The following is a 20,071-nucleotide window of genomic DNA, read 5'->3' on the forward strand; positions in this document are numbered from 1 at the left end:
GACACTGCAGCCTCTGTCCTCCGGCGAGCTTCTGGCACCCCGGGGTGCCTCGAGGAGACCAACACATCACCTTGCCTGCGGATCATAATGTGTGACAGACACTAGAAACACCTTCTCTGACTGGAGACACGGCAAAACAGATAGAAATATAGACAGGGGAAACTAAACTGGCCACTTGGAGAAGGAGGGCAGACCGAAGGACAAAGGAGAAAAAAGTGTACTTGTGATGATCCTGAAGTATACATAGCTCTCAGTGCAATGCAATCACTGTGATGTGTTTGTTTCTATAACGTGTAAATTACAGTTTATTACACTTTATGTGACTCCCTGAAACAACTTCCAAAAGTGTGAATGAGTCTCTTACATCTATTTCATATCAGATTGTAGAGCGAGTCACAACTTCACATTAACACCTGCTTTACAGGCGGGACGGCTGCTCTGTGCTGCTCTTCCTCCACTGTTACTACAAAAGCTTTCATTTACGTGTGCACACCCATCTGCTTAGGTCGGTTTTGTTGCATGGAATGATTTACAGAGTGCCCTCATAAATTAGAGTTAAATGTTTTCACTGTATTGTTATGCAAATTTACCAGAAAAGACTAAAATACTAAACAACCACAGTACTGTGATAGAGTTTGTTGGTGCTATGCCAGAATATAATCCACAAAGGGCTCCTCTCTGAAACCCAGTCCAGTGTGAAGTGGACAGGTTTTATATGCAACCCAGAACTACTGATGGGTGCATGCAAACATCACAGAGGTTGAGGACATAGTAAGAATAGATTTCTGTATTTATTGCTCTCTCCTTAGTTCATAGTTGTTATATTCCCAGCACTTGCTCTTACGTAGTAACTCCAGGGTCACAAAAATGAAATAAGGCTTTGATGTTGAACTTTTACAGCTGTTGTGATCATTATAAGCCACTCTGGAAAACACAGTAACAGGACCTTGAAATGTGCGAATAGAGGAACAGAGACATACAAATACTCAAAGAGATGGTGGGTGAGCAAGCACTTTATATTAATTCATATTTGTACCTTTAACACAATGACTCAAGAAAATGCTTGTGTATTTGTATGAATAAATGAAAATGACAACCATCAAATTGTTAATAGGATGCAGATGTATTTGTAGGTACAAGTATGTTGTAATGTGCTCTTGCACGGATACAAAGCAGTGTGAGCGGTCATGTGTGGTCTTAAGAAACACCGCTTGCTCAAACGCCATTACACATATAACTAAAGCACTGAGGATCCATTCAGCAGCTTTCTAAATGCTTATTACCTAGGTGCAGATGAGCTGCTGCATATTTTATAGTGTTATCTATAATTCATTAGCTATGCAACATGATCATGTCATGAGCCTCATTCATCTGCACTGTGATTTTGACTGCAATTGGATGTCGTTGTTTCCCACGGCATGTGAACGTAATTGTTCGTGCTCAAAACAGTAATAATGGAACTGGGAATTGGGAGTTGTAGTTACAGTATGTGTTAAAGCCGTGCTTTAGTTCTCAGCATGTGAAGTGAAGCCAGGGCGGGTTGAAAGATACGTTAGCTGCTTGTTCTCGGGCACGGAGACAGTCAAGCAACGGCTGAGCCAGACGCCAAGATTAAAGAGAGCAAGTGAGACAAGAAAAAAAAAGGCGAAGGGATTGGAATGTTTAAAAGTTAAGTAAGAGCAGCGAACCGCAGAGGCAGAGGCAGCCAGCAGTGCTTTATAGATCTACTTGGAAGAAAGATGTCTCCAGTTATCTATGGATCACAGGACTGGTGTTTTTTAAGGGGACTTTAATAATGCATGAGATCAATGTGCTTTAACCAGTAACTCATTACAGCAGTTCACTGACGCAGACAGACTCAGCCTGAAACAATGTTACCGCTGTTGCATTCAAAATTCCTGGTATACAGTCTTATTATCTGTGTTGCAATTTCAAGAGGACTGTATGCAGATTTGTGACCTTCATGACTTCTTCTGCACATTTTAAAATATATGCACATCAGTGACTATACGGGCATTTTGTTTGGCATTCCCAAGACACAAGTCTGTGGATATTTGGGGCTTGACTGACAGCAGTAAAATGCAAATGTTGATACATTATCTAACAAATAGGATCAACACTTTTTCCAGGAACAAATATGTGTGCGGTTTCTGATGGTAGAAATGCAAAACAAATAGGAAAAATAATGTATTTAGGTTTCGTTTGTCTGCTTTATAACCTCTCTACATATTAATCTCCCCGGAAACATGTGTAGTGTATCTTCAGATGAAGTAACTACAAAGCATCAAATTCAGCTTAGTGGAAATGACACAGGTTTTAGATGACAGCAGCAGTTTGCTGACGTTATAGAGTTATTATCTGCTGAAATGTAGATCTGGTTCAGTAATTGCAGCCTATTGCACTTACACTGTGGATAAGAGCATCAACTAAATACATAATTTCTAACTGTCTCTTAGCAAACTAAATATCACAGCCAAACTCATTTTCAGCCACGTTAACTTCCTCAGGAAATCTTATCTAAGAGGTATTTTTGTCTGTGGAGGAGTCCTCCGGGCTACACAGCCTCATTATTTAGCTTGGCTTCCTGACTACATTTCCCCTCTTATCCTCAACAGCACTATGGTGGATCTTGGCCTCAGACAGGAGCATAAAAACATCCGCCCATTTAAACAAACTGTTAACACATAGTCGGGCTATCTCAGTGGGACAGACTCGGAGTCTGTGGGCTCTGCAGTGTGCTTGAAGCCGGGGATATATTGGCACTTCTCTGTCTGCATAACCAAACAGAAAAACACTTCAGCAGTCGTGAAGGAAAACAAGAATAGGATGGCAGGGTAAAGCCACCTGAAGGCAGCACAACAGTTTTGAGCTAGCAGAATGCACACAACGCCTCAGTCCCAAAACTATTGAAAAAGTATTGAAACTCACAATTACACAAAGTGCGGTCACCACCAAGCAAAGGCATTTGCAAACAGACGAGTGCCAGCCATCTACCAGTCAATAAATATCCGAGGAGCATGTTACTGTTGAAAACAAAAATGCAAAAGATACTTGCACCAACAGAAATAGAGTGGTATGACAGACACCATTAAAAAGTCACAGCATAAAGTCACATTAGAAAGCAGCATGAGAAAGGTCAGCGCCCGTTTTCACCACCAATCACAATGGAAGAAACATCATTACTAACTACAGGTTGACAAAAACTTTAAAAAATAAAGATCATGTATAATGCAACTCTGCTTTTATGGCAATGACCTCAACTTCCATATAGGACAATGGGAGATGTGTCAAAGGCCACTATTTGAAAAGCAATGAAAAACCAAGTAAATGTTTAAAAAAATGACTAACTCCATTTTTCAAAATGACTCAAGCAATATAAAGTCAATTTTAGACAGATTTAAGAGGGCCAAAACTCCACGACAGCCTTTAGGATTTGAGGAGAATGATTCTCTCCAGCTGAACACTAAGATGTGGTTTGATGGAGGTGCACTGATAGAGGGGACTCAAGTGTCTCACATGAAGTAAAGTCATCTCTTCACAGCCTTAGCACTGTGGTACAAAAGTCCCTGCTAACACAAGAATAAGTCGCACCTCACATGGGTGTAAAGATCTGTTCGCACCGTTCACCTTTTGTCTACAAGTTTTTCCAGTAGATTTTGATACGGATGGAAAAAGCTACACTTTCTTGGAGAAAAGGACTGTCTGGCTCCAAAGACTGAATTCACACACCGTAGGCTGCTCATTAGTTGTCAACGAAGCATGCATGTAACCTTTCTGACTTACACTGATCTCCTGTCCCAGTACATCGGACTTTACTTACCATTTTGTTCTTCTTGGAGTACGTCTTCTTCAGCAGCCTCTCGTTCATCCTCTCCTGCTCCCGCTGGGCGTGATGAAGGAAACCGTTCTCCAGGGCATCCATCACGGGCTGGACGTTCTCCTCTTCCTCCTCCACCTTCTCGTCGTCCTTCTTCTGCCGCTTCGCCACCTTTTTCTCCTTCCACCGCTCCTTCTTCTCCTGGGTCTTCACAACTCCGGTCTTCTTCTGCGGGCGGAGAAAGAGAGCTCGTTCAATAGACTGTACATATAAATGTATCAATACATGCATGACCAAACACTGCGTCGGTACTCAGCGATGATGTGTGGTAGATAAAAGACACTAACAAAACAGAACAGAACTAAAACTAAATAATGAAAACTAAGCAAGTTACTAACATACAACTTGTTGCATGCAGCCCTGTTGTCACTTTTTAAATAATCTGTTTTATTTTCCATTTGAATTCTGCGTCACATCCAGTGACAGATACTCATCAACTCCACGCTGACAAGAGATTTAACGCCTTAAGTGTCTCAAGGATTTCCTTAAAAACCTTGAAACAATCGTAGAGCAGGTGATGACAAGTCTCTGAAAAACGACATCTCGCGCTGCCTTCAAACAAGAACAAAGCAGACAGCTCTCGATGGATAGACAGAGTGGCAGGAGATAGATGTGTAAAAGAAAGGAGGGCGGGTGTGCCGCAGCTGGCAAACAGTCAAGTGCACGGCCTCTTTCACTTCTGGCTTACACAAAGCAAGCAAACAGTCAAGCAGAGCGAGGTGACGCTCACTCTCTCTCTCTCTGTCTCTCTCTAAAGTCATCTTTAATCCTGTCAACAGCAGAACAATGCCTTACTGGAGCCCATAATCACTTTATGGCTCAGATATAATGAGCTTATGATATGAAGTGCTGCTTTAACACACACTGGAGAAAATATAGTCGCTTTACATTTACACTATGACCAAGCAATTTCCCCCTTTCACGAATTATTCCATTCACGCTTCGGCAGCGGCCTGCATGGAGCTGGTGTTTGTTTATTGAAATTCAAATACCATTAATAGCTGCCTGGTATCTTTCTCAGTGGTTTTACTTCCCCAAATCTCCCCCCACCAGGGTAACACAGGCAGATAAACATGTCATAAGCTGTAAATACACTTTTACTAGTGCCTGGTGTTTCAGTGAAGCCGGTGTCCAAGCCTTGCAGTTCATCTTAACAAAAACAAATTAAAAATTCTGGATTCACTATTTCCTGGGAGACAGCAACTTGTCTTGTGCAGATTTCACAAATTATCATAAATTACCAGTTTCTAACATTTGAATATAATAAAAGTCTGCACCGTAGACATAATTACTAGCAACGAACTGTTTTCCTGAGAGCAGCGAAATGTAAAATTTTTCACTCGATGATTTGAAAGCAGCTGGAAAACAGAAGACGTAACATTGTTTTTGAACGCTATACTGAGTATACAATGTACTTAACACTGGATGGCAGTTTTCACCATTTTCTGATATTTTATTGACCAAATGACTGGTCAGTTTGGAAAAACAAAAACAAAGAATTAAACAATAGTAAAAAGAACCATTAGTTGTGGCCCTAGTTTGAAGTTGTTGAACATTGCCACTGCGCTGATCTTAATTTCTGGTGATCCTCCCATGAGCAACCAAAACCGTGACGGACAGCTGTGTGCCTCAAAGAAAACCTTCCACCTGTTAACAGTTAACACTGTTAACCGTGTCACATTAGTAGTAGTGGGAGTGCAGCATGGCAAATCATTCAGAAGGAAGCACCAGCTTTTTGAAAAAAGGTTGACAGGAAACGATGCCAAGTGGAGACCGCTGAAGACGTAAACCTACAACCTACAACTCTGCACCGTGAAACACTTCACCCTGAGCTCCTGAGAGTCAATTTCATACCACTGATCAGGTAATAGCTAATGTTTGTTAGTGTTTACTGCATCTATCCTCCACGACACAACATGAATACGTAACTCATTCACAAAGATGAGTTAGGTCACTGGCAGTGGGAGTAACATCAAAGATATTGCCGACATGAGATAGTGAAGAAGAAAACACACACGGGCACAAATGCACATCTGCCATCCTGTGGAAAACACTGCTGCCTGCCCGCCCTGCTGGTGTGCCGATTGATTGAATTGCATCCTCCCCCTGAGCTTCTGCTGCCTCTTATTTCCATATCTGGAAATAAGATGGAGCCGGTGACATGCTGCTGTTTGGTAAAGCCTGTCGGCGGACGTCACTGCGTGTTTTGAACGACACAGGACGACACACCGCTGCTTGAAGCTGCGTGGCGCTTCAGCCAGAGGGCTGCTAGTTCACGTTTTCAGCATCTGTTCACAGCCAGCAGCACTCGGTCCGACCACTGTCAGCTCAGTGCTCCATATGAATAATCAAATTATCAGCTCCAAGGGTGGGAGGTTAGCAGATGGGTAGAGCATTAGCCCCATAACTGCTAATGAATGACACCTTCCGTGACAAAAGGTGCCCGTGGGTGAGGCAGGCACTTTTTAAAAAAAAACAGACACCAAAAAACCCCACTCTTAATGGAACAGAGGAAGGCTTCAATAATGAAATGCAATTAAAGTGCAGGAAAAATATCCAAAAAAATTTAAAAGGCGAGGACAAAGATCCTACAAACACCCACACAAACACTGTCATTACGATGTTGTGGTCTTGCATGAATTATTTTGTGTTACTTTCAACATGTTTGTAGCTGAACTGTTTCTTCGCTCACTTGCTGGTAAAATTCCAAACTTCCCACATGAAGCGTTTCTGTTTATAGTTTTCTTCTCTCTAGTTTTAAGGAAAAAATTACCTTAACACTTTTTAAACTAGGCACGAAACTCGCTGACTGTGGGAAGATTGATTTTTTTTTTTCATTTTTTTTTTTTTCATCATGAAAGGAAAAACAGTTACAACAACAGTGGACTTGATGGGAATATAGATCTCCTATATGCAACTGGTTATTTTTCAACCAAAACATTAGGACAAAGAAAGACTTGGTAATGTGTCAGCCGTAATATTATTCTTATATTATCCCTCTGGGGGTAAATTTCAAGTATCATAACCTAACCCTGCTTACAAGTTGACACCAATTTGACAGAAGGATTCAATGTCATCTCACTGACAACACACACAAAGCAGCTCTTCACACCCCTGGAGAAAACAGATTCATTTCTCACGAGGGACCAGGCGGTACTAACAGACAACGTGTCATGCCATTCATTACCTGGAGATCCGCCCGTAAAGAGCTGTTACCAGAACAGAGCAGCCAGAGTCTGACAACAGAGGATGCCGAGAACAGGACCAGGTGTTTTCCTCCCTTCAGTCGGAGCTCATCGTCTACTATGACTTTCCATCAATAATCATGAAGACGGGTGAATGGATTGCAGTTTCCCATCCCCTCAGATATTAATAGAAATCCTTGTGAACAAACCTGCGGTGAGTGGTGGGATCAATTAAGCATCAACTTGCAGATATGTGAAGTCTTATTAGCATTCAGGAGGACATCCCTGTGGTGATTGTCTGTTTCATTCAGCCAAGGTAGACAACACAAAGTAAGACAAAAGAACTACACTGACTATCTGACAGCTTGACACCATCATCTTTGATTGTATTTAATGTCTGAAAAGAGGCTTGGCAGCATCTTTGTGGGTTTGGAAGAATGTGTGCAAGCTAATGCCTTTTTATACAGCAATCCAAGGAGATTAGCATCACCTCAGGAAAGACACCATTTGCAGGAATCAGAATGTGGAATTAGCTTCTCTTGTATGGTCTAAAAACGTAGAAAAACAAACTCTAAATCTTCATCTGTCATACATTTACGTACAGTTACAACGGAATATGACCTTTCAACCAAATACAGCTTAGACAATCGCTAGGTTCTTCTCCGTCTGTGTATTTCCAACTATAACCTAGATATTAACAATTCTGGAAATCCTTCCTCACGTCAACGCCTGACATTAAATTCCAATTTCCACTGAAAATAGAGCTGCTGCACATTTTTATTACCTCACTAGCACGATAATGCCACTTGACTCTAATTCTGTACAGTTCTTATTAAGTTCTTAATGTGCAGAGAAGTCCGATCCATCCAAGCAACAATCAGAGTAAATTGTGGTGCCAAACCTCTAATGACAAACTGGGCCGAATCACCAGAAAGCTGTCGGAGTTTTAACCCTTTTATATCAATGACCTGCACAGACTCTGAAATGGTTAAGGAAAAGAAATTATCTAAAAAGGTCAAGTTTGAACTATCTTACTGAGTTAGGCGACCTTTCAACCTGTTGAGCAGATATTTTCTGAGGAATGTGGTCACGCTGTACAGGATTACATTTACAATTGGCGGACATCTAATTGCAATGCGACCAATGCCACGGTTGAAATTCCAAACCCTGATGAGTTTTGCATACATTTACACCTGACATCCGTTTTTTTATGATACAAGCAATGGATCGAATTTAATTCCAAGTGCAAATGCCGTAACACTTGGCCGAGTGCAACATCAAATCAAGCAAGCACAACAAATTCAAATTCATTTGTATGTAGAGACGCTTCATTCATGTCACCACCCTCCCGCTGACCTTCATGCCCCGTCTCCGTTTCACCTCGAATATAAACAGTCTAATAAAGCTCAAATAAAAAAGAAATGTCACAAAAATGCCTAAGGAATAAATAAATGAAAATCAGCCGTTCAAAACTCACACTTTGTTGCTAATATACAGTGGCAGGTTGTGGTGGAGCCTCCAGGGTGGTATGTGGAGCAGCTGCCACCCGAAAGAAAACGCTGCGCAATCCTTTGTTTTTCGGACAAAGTTGAGTTATTGAACATATCAACTTCTGTATAATTCTGTCACATCATTTATAGATCTCAAAACCTGCCCCTGCTGGAATATACAGACACACACCAGTGAAAAAGATGTAGTTCTGGGCAGGTGTAAAAATGTGTCATACTTCTCTCTCTCTGGTTTTGTATAACTGTTAATCATATTATCAAAGCACCACAGAGCAATTAGACTTTGTTTAGAACATTTGCACCTGCTCTCAACACACTCTCCTGTCTGCTGCATTCTATCAGTAAGCAGCACATTTTAATTGTTTCTATGCGTCATTTTCATTTATTCACAGTCCACGACTCAGACAACAGATCTATATTAGCTGCAGGAGAAGAAGGGTAATCCATCACTGTGTCTGTCAGCAGCAGCTTAGTTGTGGTATAATTTCCATATGCCAAAGGCCTGAAGTCATGTTTTTTCTTTTATGAAACGCGTACTAACTTATTTCTGCACATAATGGAGCGGCCTTATCACGCACAGTATTATTAAAAAACAATTTACAAATCAAAAGAATGAAATACTGATGCAAATAATTGCAAAACAAAGTAGATGCTTTTCTGCAGGTAAAAAAAAAAACCATTGCATTTCATTGTGCATTAAAGCCTTTAGTATGTGAAATGCATGAATTTCATTTGCGTACTATCATGTTATCTTTTAACCTTTGGGGCCACTGCAAACGGTATCATTAAAAACATGACTTCCAACCTTCCTTTATTTCCCTGGTGTCTTGTCTAATCTTTTTGTCCACCATTACGAGTATTGCTCTCCACCTGTATTGCTTTCAATTAGACAAAGTGGTCAAAGTGGTGAATCTGCCTCATTTTCACTGTTCAGCCCGGGGGCAGTTGAGAAGAAGTGGCTTAAGATACGACGTGAAGAGGATAGAGAGGATGGCTAGAGAAACAGAAAGAGAGGTATAGTGCAGTAATGGGGAGGGAGAGCAGAGGGGGTCTCAGCCTGGAACAGGAGCGACCGCTTGACTGGTTTGACCTGACCATGTTACCCTGGCAACAGTACGGGGGAGCTTTGTTGCTGTTCCAGGGTGCATGGGGAGTGGAGTGTGTGTGTGTGTGTGTGTGTGTGTGTGTGTGTGTGTGTGTGCGTGCGTGCGTGCGTGCGTGCGTGCGTGCGCGTGCGTGTGTGTGTGTGTGTACGAGTGCATAAAATCCAACACAGGTTTCCTTGCCGGCAACAATAAAGTGCATGGCTTTACGTGGTTATGCTGGGGCCTTAAGATCCACCGTGGAAACACATTCAGTTCCCAAAGGAAGGTTTATGCATTCTGCACAGAGGAATGTCAGCAACCCTGAAGATGCTTGCAAAGGGTAAGGGGTCTTCGTGAGGCATGCATAAACCAGAAGGCAAAGGAGTTTCACAAATGGAGCCTGGAGTGCAGAAAAATAGACAGGGTGTGTAAAGAGAGAGGGAGATAAAGACAGATGGTGGTGTCTAATGCACATCATCACGCTTTCTCCACTGCACTCTCTTCTTTCTGAGGCCAGTAATTATTTAGGAGACACAAAGAGCTCTGCAGGATACACCTCCCTTGACATTAAGCGGTGCCACAGAGAGATTACAGGGCTGTCTTGGAAATTCGCCACTGTTTCACTGCTCTCCACCGGAGTTGTAGCAAAACTGTCAATTACATACTTCAAAACAGCATTGTAAGTTTCACTAAAGGCCCATCAAGTGCCACGAGGGAACTGTGAAAACAGGGACTGAATCCGAGTCATAAAATTGCAAACATTGCAATGCATTGTGGCAAACTGCATACCGACACATGGCTCCCAACTTCAGAGTAACCTGCTGAACCTCTACCTAAGGTACCAAGTGGAGAAAAGTATTTACAAGGAAATCCCTCTTTTACTGCTACAATGTAATTCACAGCATCGGTGTGCCAACAAAGAAAGTGAAGAGAAAGACTGCAAACAAGCAAACACAAACATTGCACATTTATAAATAAGAAAATGCCTTAAGTGGAAGGAGATCAATGCAACATGAGACAACAAACAACGTCTTTAAAAATCCTGTGAAATTGGCATTTTAATTGCCTGAAGAAAAATAATATTCAGTGGTGAGCTTCTGCTAGGCATAGGACTAAAGAGTTTGCATAATAAAGTCATCTCAGCCTCATCAAATCCACTCGTTGCCTGATTGATTCATCAATAACATCCTGCTCCAACAGTCTTCTTTTAAATAATTTACACACCATTAAAGTAAGCAACGGTGCGATTTAATTGGACGTTTGAACATATTGTACAGTGTACAAGGCAGGAATTTGAAATGCTTTATACGTGATGAACCTATGCAGCACATTAAAAGTGAAGTTTGAAATCACTGTCTGAATTCTGGGCTGCGGAAGTCGTAGTGTAGCTCCAGCACGTCTTTGTTTGGCTGACATTTAACTTTCAGGAGGTTGGAGTTACAAAGACTATCAGGCTCATTTCCCGTAAGCATTTACAATCTGAAAGCGGAGCACAGCTGTATACTGAGTTTTTTTTTTTATCTCTTTGGTGGTGTCCGTCTGCGTATTTCCTAGTAACCCTGGTTTGAAAGGTATTCGGAAGTTCACCTCTCTTACGTTCCCGTTTCTTATCAAAGCAGCAGAGCAGCCATTTGGCGCGCCACTTCAGCGCTGTTCAGCCCCCTTTAAGCTGGCTGAAGTGTGTAGATTTATTGCTCGGCTGTTGGACTTATTCTGCACGCATTACCGTGGCTCTTGGCACGTCAGATAAATCACTCCGACTTGTCATGATGTCGACTGGATTGATTTAATCACACTGCCCCTGCTAGCTTCCAGTAGTGCCGTGCATGTGACGCTCCTCAGAGACAGCAGAGCATACACCTTCCGTCTAACGCCGCTGTCGGCTACATCAAACACACCTTTGATTAACTTGGAGCATGCACTCATTTACTCAGCCTCCCCGTTTCTCTCAAAGCATATAATCACAGGGTTCCTGCCTCGAAGTCAGAAATGAGAACACATTGTGTGCCAAGGAGCTTATCAGGCTGTGAACAAGAGAGAGCACACATTTCTACAGTGATCAATGTTGCGTAATTGGCTGGCGCGCAGATTAAATGAAGCGCATCCTTTTCACCTTTTGTTAATCGATGTGGTGTATTTTTCCTGTTCATTTGACTTCACGGTTAAAGGCCTTATCTTTTCTGAGTGTAAGCTAGTTTTTTTGGCGGGGTTTGCACATCAGGCGGTGTGTTAAGGGAGAGCGTGAACAGGAGCTGTGAGGTGGTAATCCCTGGCAGGTCAGCCCGCTGCTACATTCATCCAGCTATCAAGAGGCCGACCTGCGGGCCGGCCTCCTCCCTCACTCTGTCACTTCCCTCTCTTTCTGTATGAAACCCTTAGTCGCTGCGCTCGCTTTCTCTGTTTTACGTCGGTCCAAAGTATGCCGAGTTTGAGAATAACCATCAGGAGGATTTCAGGGTAAAAGCATTAAGGAAGTCTGAAACACAATGTTCTCTGTAGAATTTGGTTTGTTAGAATAATGAGTGGCATATTCATACTTGTACTTAAAGTAATGATTTCCATTCCAGACCTTAACAGATGGAATGGGCTACTTTCAAAGTAAAGCCGCGAGTGACAGTTTGCAGCAGCTAAAAGAGACCATTGAAATTCTCAGCGAGTACTTTGCAAGATATTAGCCGAAATGAACTGCGCTCAAACTTGGGAAAGCAAAGGGAGAAGGAGAAGGTGCAGACGAGCAGGAACAAGAGGGATGTTTCTGATAGTTTTGTAACCGGATTTGTAATCCAGTGGATCTTGGCCTGGAGATCTCCTCTTGACAGCACCGCGGCTTTAGCGAGTGTGTGTGCCGGTGTCGATAGCCCTCCCGCCTTTCTCTGTTACTTCTTCATTCCCTCTCCCCTCTATTATTGCTCTCTACGCCCATCTGATTGCATTTCTTTAACTAGTAGAGCGTGTGAGCACTGCAGATTTTTATTACCTTTAAAGTGTTCTTACGGTTGTGTAAGCTACTGCCTGTTTACGTGTGTATACGCAGGATATGAATGTTTATGACTTTTGTTGTGTGAGCACATGGATAAATAAAAAGAACATCGTAGGTATTTGTAGGGTCGTATATGCTGTCGTGAATGCCAAAGATTACCAGTGATTGTGTCTGTCACTGTAGATGTTTGTACGCATTTGTGTGAATGTGAGTGTGTGTGCAGTGATTTCAATCATTGCGACATATATTGCAGTCGGAGGTCGTTTAAATGTGTGTGTGTGTGTGTGTGTGTTTGCATGTGCATCTAGTGAATCCACGGTAGCGTGTTTTGTAATGAGTGTGTTTGTGTGATGGTGCGTGTGCGTGCAGCACACACGTGCGAGGGCTAAATTAGCTCCTGAAGTGACACCATCTGGCCAGCGGGTGCTAAGGGGAGAGGAATAGGGGGAATGCAGCGATAACAGGGTGGTGCAGCACAACAATAAACACCGGCTTTAAATCTGCTTAACAGCTCGAACAAACACAAAGGAAACAAGAGAGCACAGACACACACTTCACATTTCAGGAATGGAAGACGCTAGAGGCAGGACGAAGGACGTCTGATCAACATTGCTCCACATTTCCACAGACATTATGTGTTGATACAACAAATGAGTCGCTGTGTGTGACTTATAGGGTAGTATTTTTTTTTTTTTTATGTTTTCAAAGCTATTTATAACTAACAAGTATATATTTTATCTTTCTTTTATGTTACTTGGAGTACCAGTATCATCATTCGTTTTGTTACATTTACTTCCGGATTAAATATTTGTTTAAAGTCAAGCAACCACAAAAACGTTCCTCTGAGGATACTCTACGTGAAATGATCAGTTTCTGATCTGCAAGTTTCAACGTCACATCGAGTACACTGTTCAACAGAATCTTCTATTTGAAATCATGAATATCAGATCTGACAATAATTAACAAGTTGGTAACAGTTCATTGAGCATGTAAACAAATATTACGGACAAATGATCAAAATAAAATGTAATAATCAGGCTCGATTCTTGCTCGACACAAAGTATAGCAGCACGAGTGCTATAATTAAGATAAATTATAAATAACACGAGCAGCGATTCATAGAGAACACTTTAGAATCCTATTAGAAATTAATCCAAACATGAAATAGGCAATAAATCAATATGTACATGAATAGTACGGGATGAGAGATGCACAGCGATAAAATACAATCACAATTAAGTGTGACGACTGATGCAATTAGTGCAATATTGATTGATTGTTACATGCTACATTTACTGTATTAAAAACGTAATAATCGTTGTCAGAATTAATATTTGTGATTTCAAATTCTGGTGAACAATGTACGCCTTTGTGTTGATGTCGTCAGTGTTTTAGGAGGAACGCTTTACGGCATCCAGTAGAGAGTAAAGTGACCATTTAAAGTAGAGCACCTCCTGAGCAAACATTTATTCGTTGCTTGAACTTTAAAGAATATTTAATCTTGGCAACCACTGTTGTGGCGTTAACGTTACATCAGACAACACTTCCAGGTGGTGTTAAGCTCTGCATCAGCTGATGTGTCGGCTGAGTTGTCCGCCACCAATTGAGCAGTTTATTTCAGCTGTCAAACCCGCTTGCACAGTCCCTGCTGCTGATCACTTTGCTGCTGCCGCTGCTGCTACGGCAGCTGATGCATCTCTCATCCGACTGCCAAGCCAGCGTGCGTCCATGGGCTCACTTTTCTTTACGGTTCTTCGCAGCTGGGTGAACTCATGTCTGATAGCTTCAGATCTGGTGTTTCCGGTGTGTCGAGCCAAAAACATACTTTCAATAAAAAAAAAAAAAAAAAGTTTTTAAATCCAGTCGGTCTGAATTACTGCTCCGCAACTATTGAGTCTAATGGACTATTGAGTCAAACGGAAGACACATTTGTATAACATTGGCAGGTATTGGACACTTACTGGCCATGGTAAACATCTTCAACAAGATTACAAACGGAGATCATGTGCTACCAGATATCACAGGTCTCACCTCCCACGGGCTCTTCTAGAGACTATTAAGTAGATTGTCTGACAGGAAAGAGGCTTTTTACCGGAGGCCAATATGTCCTGTGAACCTCCCACCCCTTGTCGCAGGAAGCTCCCTGATTCCTGCTGCTAAACCCACACACTGCAGCCCGAAATACAGCCGGGTGTCATTCTCCGGTTTTTCTCCTTTCCTCACAATCTCCAGAGAAAGGAAGTGTTGCCTCGGCAACAGCTATTCCCATTGGTGGAGCAGAATAACAAATAAACTGCTATAAATGTGTAATATTGGTCTCACACTGTCAACAAATCAGCCCAACATATTTTCTGTACCAACTGTTGACTATGTTTTTTTTCATGGGTGAAAGTGCTAAAAACACACAAGGGACTTTAATGGCAAGCCTCTTCAAGAAGAATAAACAACAAGCTTTTGACTAACAAACACGCGTTTCCGTCTGTACTACCGAACGCTCACTTTTTGACAGTCATTCTCTCGGTCTTCTCACTACAAAGCCAAATCAAAGCACAAATTACAAAAATAAATTTCCTTCCCACTGCTGACTAACTCAGAAGTTGGCAGGAGTGTTTTGACGTCAGCGGAATTTTTGAGCGCGTCCTGCTGTGAGCTGAACCGGTGTGTGGAGTTGGCTTTGTTCACGCAGCAGGAGGCTGACAGAGCAGAAGATTCCCAGCCGGAGACAACTGACGGGAGAAGAGAAAGCTCAGATCTGCCTTCAGCCTCATACTGTACTACTGCGGTCAGAGCAACACCTATCTCTGAAAACTAAGACCCTTTTTTTTTTTTTTACATGTAAGTTACAAATTCTTTTTAGGCCTGACGATGATGGATCTGAAATAAACTTTACAAACCAATGCGGACTTGAGAACTTAAGTAAAAAACTTGATAACTGCTCGATGACAGGCTGCAAGGTTTCTCCATCCGAACCCTCGGGCAAATTCCCATTCAGTTGAAAATCTGCCCTCGAGGGACATTTTGAAGATCTGAAAAGATCTGCGACCGGTACAAATTATATAGTTAACACCATGCAGAGCCTTTCAACTCAGTTAAGATCCATAACTGGAAATCAGATTCACGAGTTGTCCACCTTGCAGGAACAGCCCGCGGCTCCGCTTGGCGTTACAGATCATTGTTTAGCTGTCCGACAAGAGACTTCACTGTTTTGGTTTTTGTGTTTTGAGCCACAGCAGGCAGCTGTTTACAGCAACAACAAAAAAAAGCTATAAAAAGCTATAAAAAGCCACTGTGCTGTACACTTGCTGTGCACCAAACAGCTGTCAGACACAGTTAGCGACTTGCTGGTGAACATAGTGGAAAATTTAGCAGCCAGATATTTCCCTCGGGAGATGGAAGCGAGCAAAAACAGAGCTAAATGCATAAATATTTTACAAACATTCATGGACAGGTGAACAGAAACAACTTTACATGAATGTTAACATTGCTCCTTCACCGCTGCATGTGTGAGTAACAAACACTTTGCGATTAAGTTAGAATTGAGCCATTTTCGCAAGAAATTTTGACATGCCACAATAGAGGAAGCACAACAGCCAACATGCAAAATACCAGGATCAAACCCCCGAGGCAACACCTATTACTTTCCTCCCAATGAAACTAATGCAGTTAGAAAAAGAACTGTTTTCTCTTGTTTATTTTTGAGGCAGACATTATCCAGTCTCCTGCTCACAATGATGAATCGGAGCAATCTCCTTGTTCAAAAGTGACACAAGCTGCCATCAGAGTGTTTTGTTAAATGTGTGAATATTCAGACTACTACCAAAAGAGAAATCATAATGATTTTGTTTGACAGCGAAGAAAACAAGCTGCCTCAGAGAGAGTGAGGCAGCGTGTCGGAGGCAACAAAAACAAGCGCTCCCATGTGGTGCTAAAAGCCACCCCAGAGCAACACTGAGTCAGCCGTGAACCGACGGCAACACACTCTTTGCTAGATGAATGAGCCTGACAGGCTGTTTGCACACGAACTTACATCAACACATTAAGAGAAACCTCGTTAAGTTCTTCCACCAGGAACCACCAAATCCATGTTTATTAACCCTCCCCGTCATACGTGTAAACAAAAACATAACTCTGTAGTGTGTCCTCTAAATTATCTCCGCGGTTTTGCTTTTCCTTTCTCTTTTTCTTCAAAGCCGTACTTTTTGTTGTTGAAATGCACTGTGAACTTGTACTCGCGCTTGTTTCCCTTCCACTTATGCCCCCGTTTCATTGCATACAGCGCACATCCACACGCATTAATACACTGTGCAGCAGCCTCATTCTTTCCAATGTAATACACGAGGTGAAAAAGCACTCACATGTGCCCGCGCGCGCACACACACACACACACACACACACACACACACACACACACACACACACACACACACACACACACACACACACACACACACACACACACACACACACACACACACGTCCACACATCCACTTAGTGCTCTGGACTCTCTCACACCTCCATCCCTCCTTTCTTCAGATGTCAGCGGGGAATTTCTCCCCCAACTCTGAACAGCTTCAGGTGGTCAACTCCGCCACCTCCTAACACGAGACGTGGTCATGTGTGTCACGTAACGTGTCGTGTTACTAAAGTCAAAAGCTGTGCTTCCTGTTCTGTCATCAAATCTTTTATCTTCTGAAGACATGAAAGAGGGCTAAATAATTTAGGGACAATCTTTCATTGTGATTACGCAATTACTGTCTGACTCCAGGCCTGAATATATGGTTCATTAAAATAGCCTTGTGTAAATTACAATCTTTAACTTATCTTTATTTTACATGAAAATATTCAGATGAAATTATTCAGTAGCTAAGTCTTGCCTTTTTTTTTTTTTTTTTTTTTTTTTGCTTTCGTGAGTGTAACAAAACTAGCTTTCCACAGACAACTAGTTTAATACGTGAGAGGCACACTTCATACTAAACCCACAAAAACCAAATCAGCAAAAAGGAGAAGGAATAATGCACTTACATTTAACATGTGGCCAGAAACAGTCGAAATGAACGCTGATAGTGCTCCATATTTTCTCGGAGGGTAAATAGGCAACGAATTGCAAACACATTAGAATTTAATTTAACAAGGTTGATAATGTGTCAATGTTGTTTTTACAGCTTTGTTCTGCTGCCATCTAATAAATGCTACAACAAAACAATAAACTAAAATGGTACAGTATCATTAAAATACAAGAGATTCTGACCACTGTTCATTGTTTACCAGGTGTTGGGAATCTGTACACTAAGCTCGCTGGCTGATAACTGCCTGTCTGAACACCAACAACAACAAACTTCCAATAAAACAACACAAACTGGTTGTCTTTCTGGACAAAAACCCTCTTTGGCCGGACCCGAAACAACGAAACATTTAATTCTGCAATTTGTTCAGCTCACAGAGTCACTGTTGATTAGTTACAGCCGGCGAAATCGATGGCTGCCGAATACTTCCGTCACATCCTGCAGCGTGTTAAGATATTCTTAATAATGTGTCACAATCCAATTAAACTCTTTGACAGATATTGTAAAAAGGATTTAGTATTCAGCCCTAACTTGTGGGGACTATTCAGGAGGAGAATTTTTTTTTTTTTTTTTTTAACGCAGGCTAATTTTTTTTTAGTTCCACATGATAAATTGCTTGCTGACCTAAATGTTGCTGAGTTCTTAGCTGGCATAAGCAATGGGAATAACAGGTAATAAATAACAAAATAAACATGTCAGGATATAAATACAGCCTAATGTAAGGTGTCTCTGGTACTGTGGCTGTGCTGCGTGTCCTGTCCTTTATGTCCTTGTAAAAACAACTCCCAGTGCATTTTATACACCTGACTATTGATGCTGGTTTTAAATTGAGGCAGAGCACTGCTTTTTCTAAGACAGAGTAAAAAAAATAAAAGAGCACATGTGGAGAAACACAGAGCATTAGAGGACTAACATATTTATCCTGCCACCAACAACCACGCACACACACAGTCAGGAACACATGCATACACCGGCCTCAATCTCATACCTCATCTGCCCAGTGCAGATCCTTGACCAGGGCGCTTGTTTGAAAAACCAGAGGTCAAACCATAAAGCAATTACACTGGCAACTCATCAACCAAGGGCTGACAGCAATACGATTATCTCCAGGCTGCAGCAGCCTGCAGCAGACAAGTGAGCAGAGAGAGAGGGGCTGTGTTTAACTCTGGATGTAACGGTGCTCGCTGTATAATTGCACCCTGCCGAGTGCACTTTAATCCTGCGTTTAACAGGTAAAGAGTAGTGCTGAAGGGAAAAGAAAGAGAGGGGGGGTCCATTAGGTCTTACCTAAGGCCTTAGCATCACACTACTTCACCAGGAGAAAGACAGAGACAGATATGGAAATGGTGTCAGCAGGATAAAAAAAAAAAAAAAAGAAAAAAGGACACAGTGGTCTCCAGCTGCAGCCGCCTGACCACTGTGTCCTGAAGGATGTAAACAATTAGTGCAAATGATTGTAAAAGAGAGTGAGGGAAGGTCACTACAGTGCAGGCTACTAGTCTCCTGCACGCTTTCACCTTTTATGTTTCTCATGACTGTTTACGGTGGGATGAACTTCACCGATTATATTTTTATTTCACACAGTTTGAAAGAAAATTGCTGAAAAAATGATAAGGACAGGATTGAAACATGATTTTTGAAGGAAAACTGATAAACATTAATTTAATCGGACTAATTTCCATCTTGTTTCATGCATTGCGGGTGTCAGTAAACAGAAATAGGACTTTTTTTTTTTTTTTTTTTTTTTTTACAACAATGACAACAAACACCGACGTGGTGCTGAACCCTGTCAACAATGAAGAATATTTGCACGGCAGACAGTGTCATTATAATGGGAATTCAACAAGGTTCTTGCATTATTGATTTTTGCATTTCATTCGATTTTCTTACAGTTTTCACCTGTGGCGCTCCAAACAAACGCTTTGAATGTGAAAACCAGACAGATAAAAGAATAAGTGAATATTCCCGAGATAAATAAAGGGACATTTTACGAGGCAGACAGTCTGACATGTTGCAGGTTGTCACTTTTCTGTTTTGTGATGGACAATATCACATCTGATGCTCTGTCTGTTCTGCTGTAATTTCCTGAATGTACATTCATAAACATAATTATTGTTATTCATATATTTAACTCTCATTATTTTGCTTTTAATATTTCTTCTGTGTAGTAAATCCCAGTTCCGTTAGGTTCAATGCTGCTCATTCGCTTAACGTTTATTTATAATCTTTCCTTTTTCCTCATTGCAGGTTCTTTAAATGATTTTGCTGCTACAATGACCCAATTTCCCAATAGGGGTCATTAACGTTTATTTCAATCTCTGTGAAAGACTCTGTCTTCACTGTGGAGTCAAAAGTGAAGGGAAGTATAAAGG

The 20,071-nt window shown here is 41.6% G+C and overlaps 1 protein-coding gene across 9 annotated transcripts in view; it reads right to left on the reverse strand.

The window, feature by feature from the left end:
- fbrsl1 (fibrosin-like 1) overlaps positions 1–20,071 on the reverse strand; it is a 269,926-nt gene that overhangs the window by 190,098 nt on the left and 59,757 nt on the right. For all 9 annotated transcript variants that reach the window (XM_069706609.1, XM_069706605.1, XM_069706602.1 and 6 more), the window contains exon 2: positions 3,821–4,045. In XM_069706609.1, coding sequence (XP_069562710.1) covers positions 3,821–4,045 — 225 coding nt within the window. The remainder of the gene's footprint in view (positions 1–3,820; positions 4,046–20,071) is intronic.

Source organism: Brachyistius frenatus, unplaced genomic scaffold, assembly GCF_029030835.1.
Source record: "Brachyistius frenatus isolate BFR_SWC_R1_liver_20210118 unplaced genomic scaffold, ASM2903083v1 Contig_64, whole genome shotgun sequence".
Classification (NCBI taxonomy): domain Eukaryota; kingdom Metazoa; phylum Chordata; class Actinopteri; family Embiotocidae; genus Brachyistius; species Brachyistius frenatus.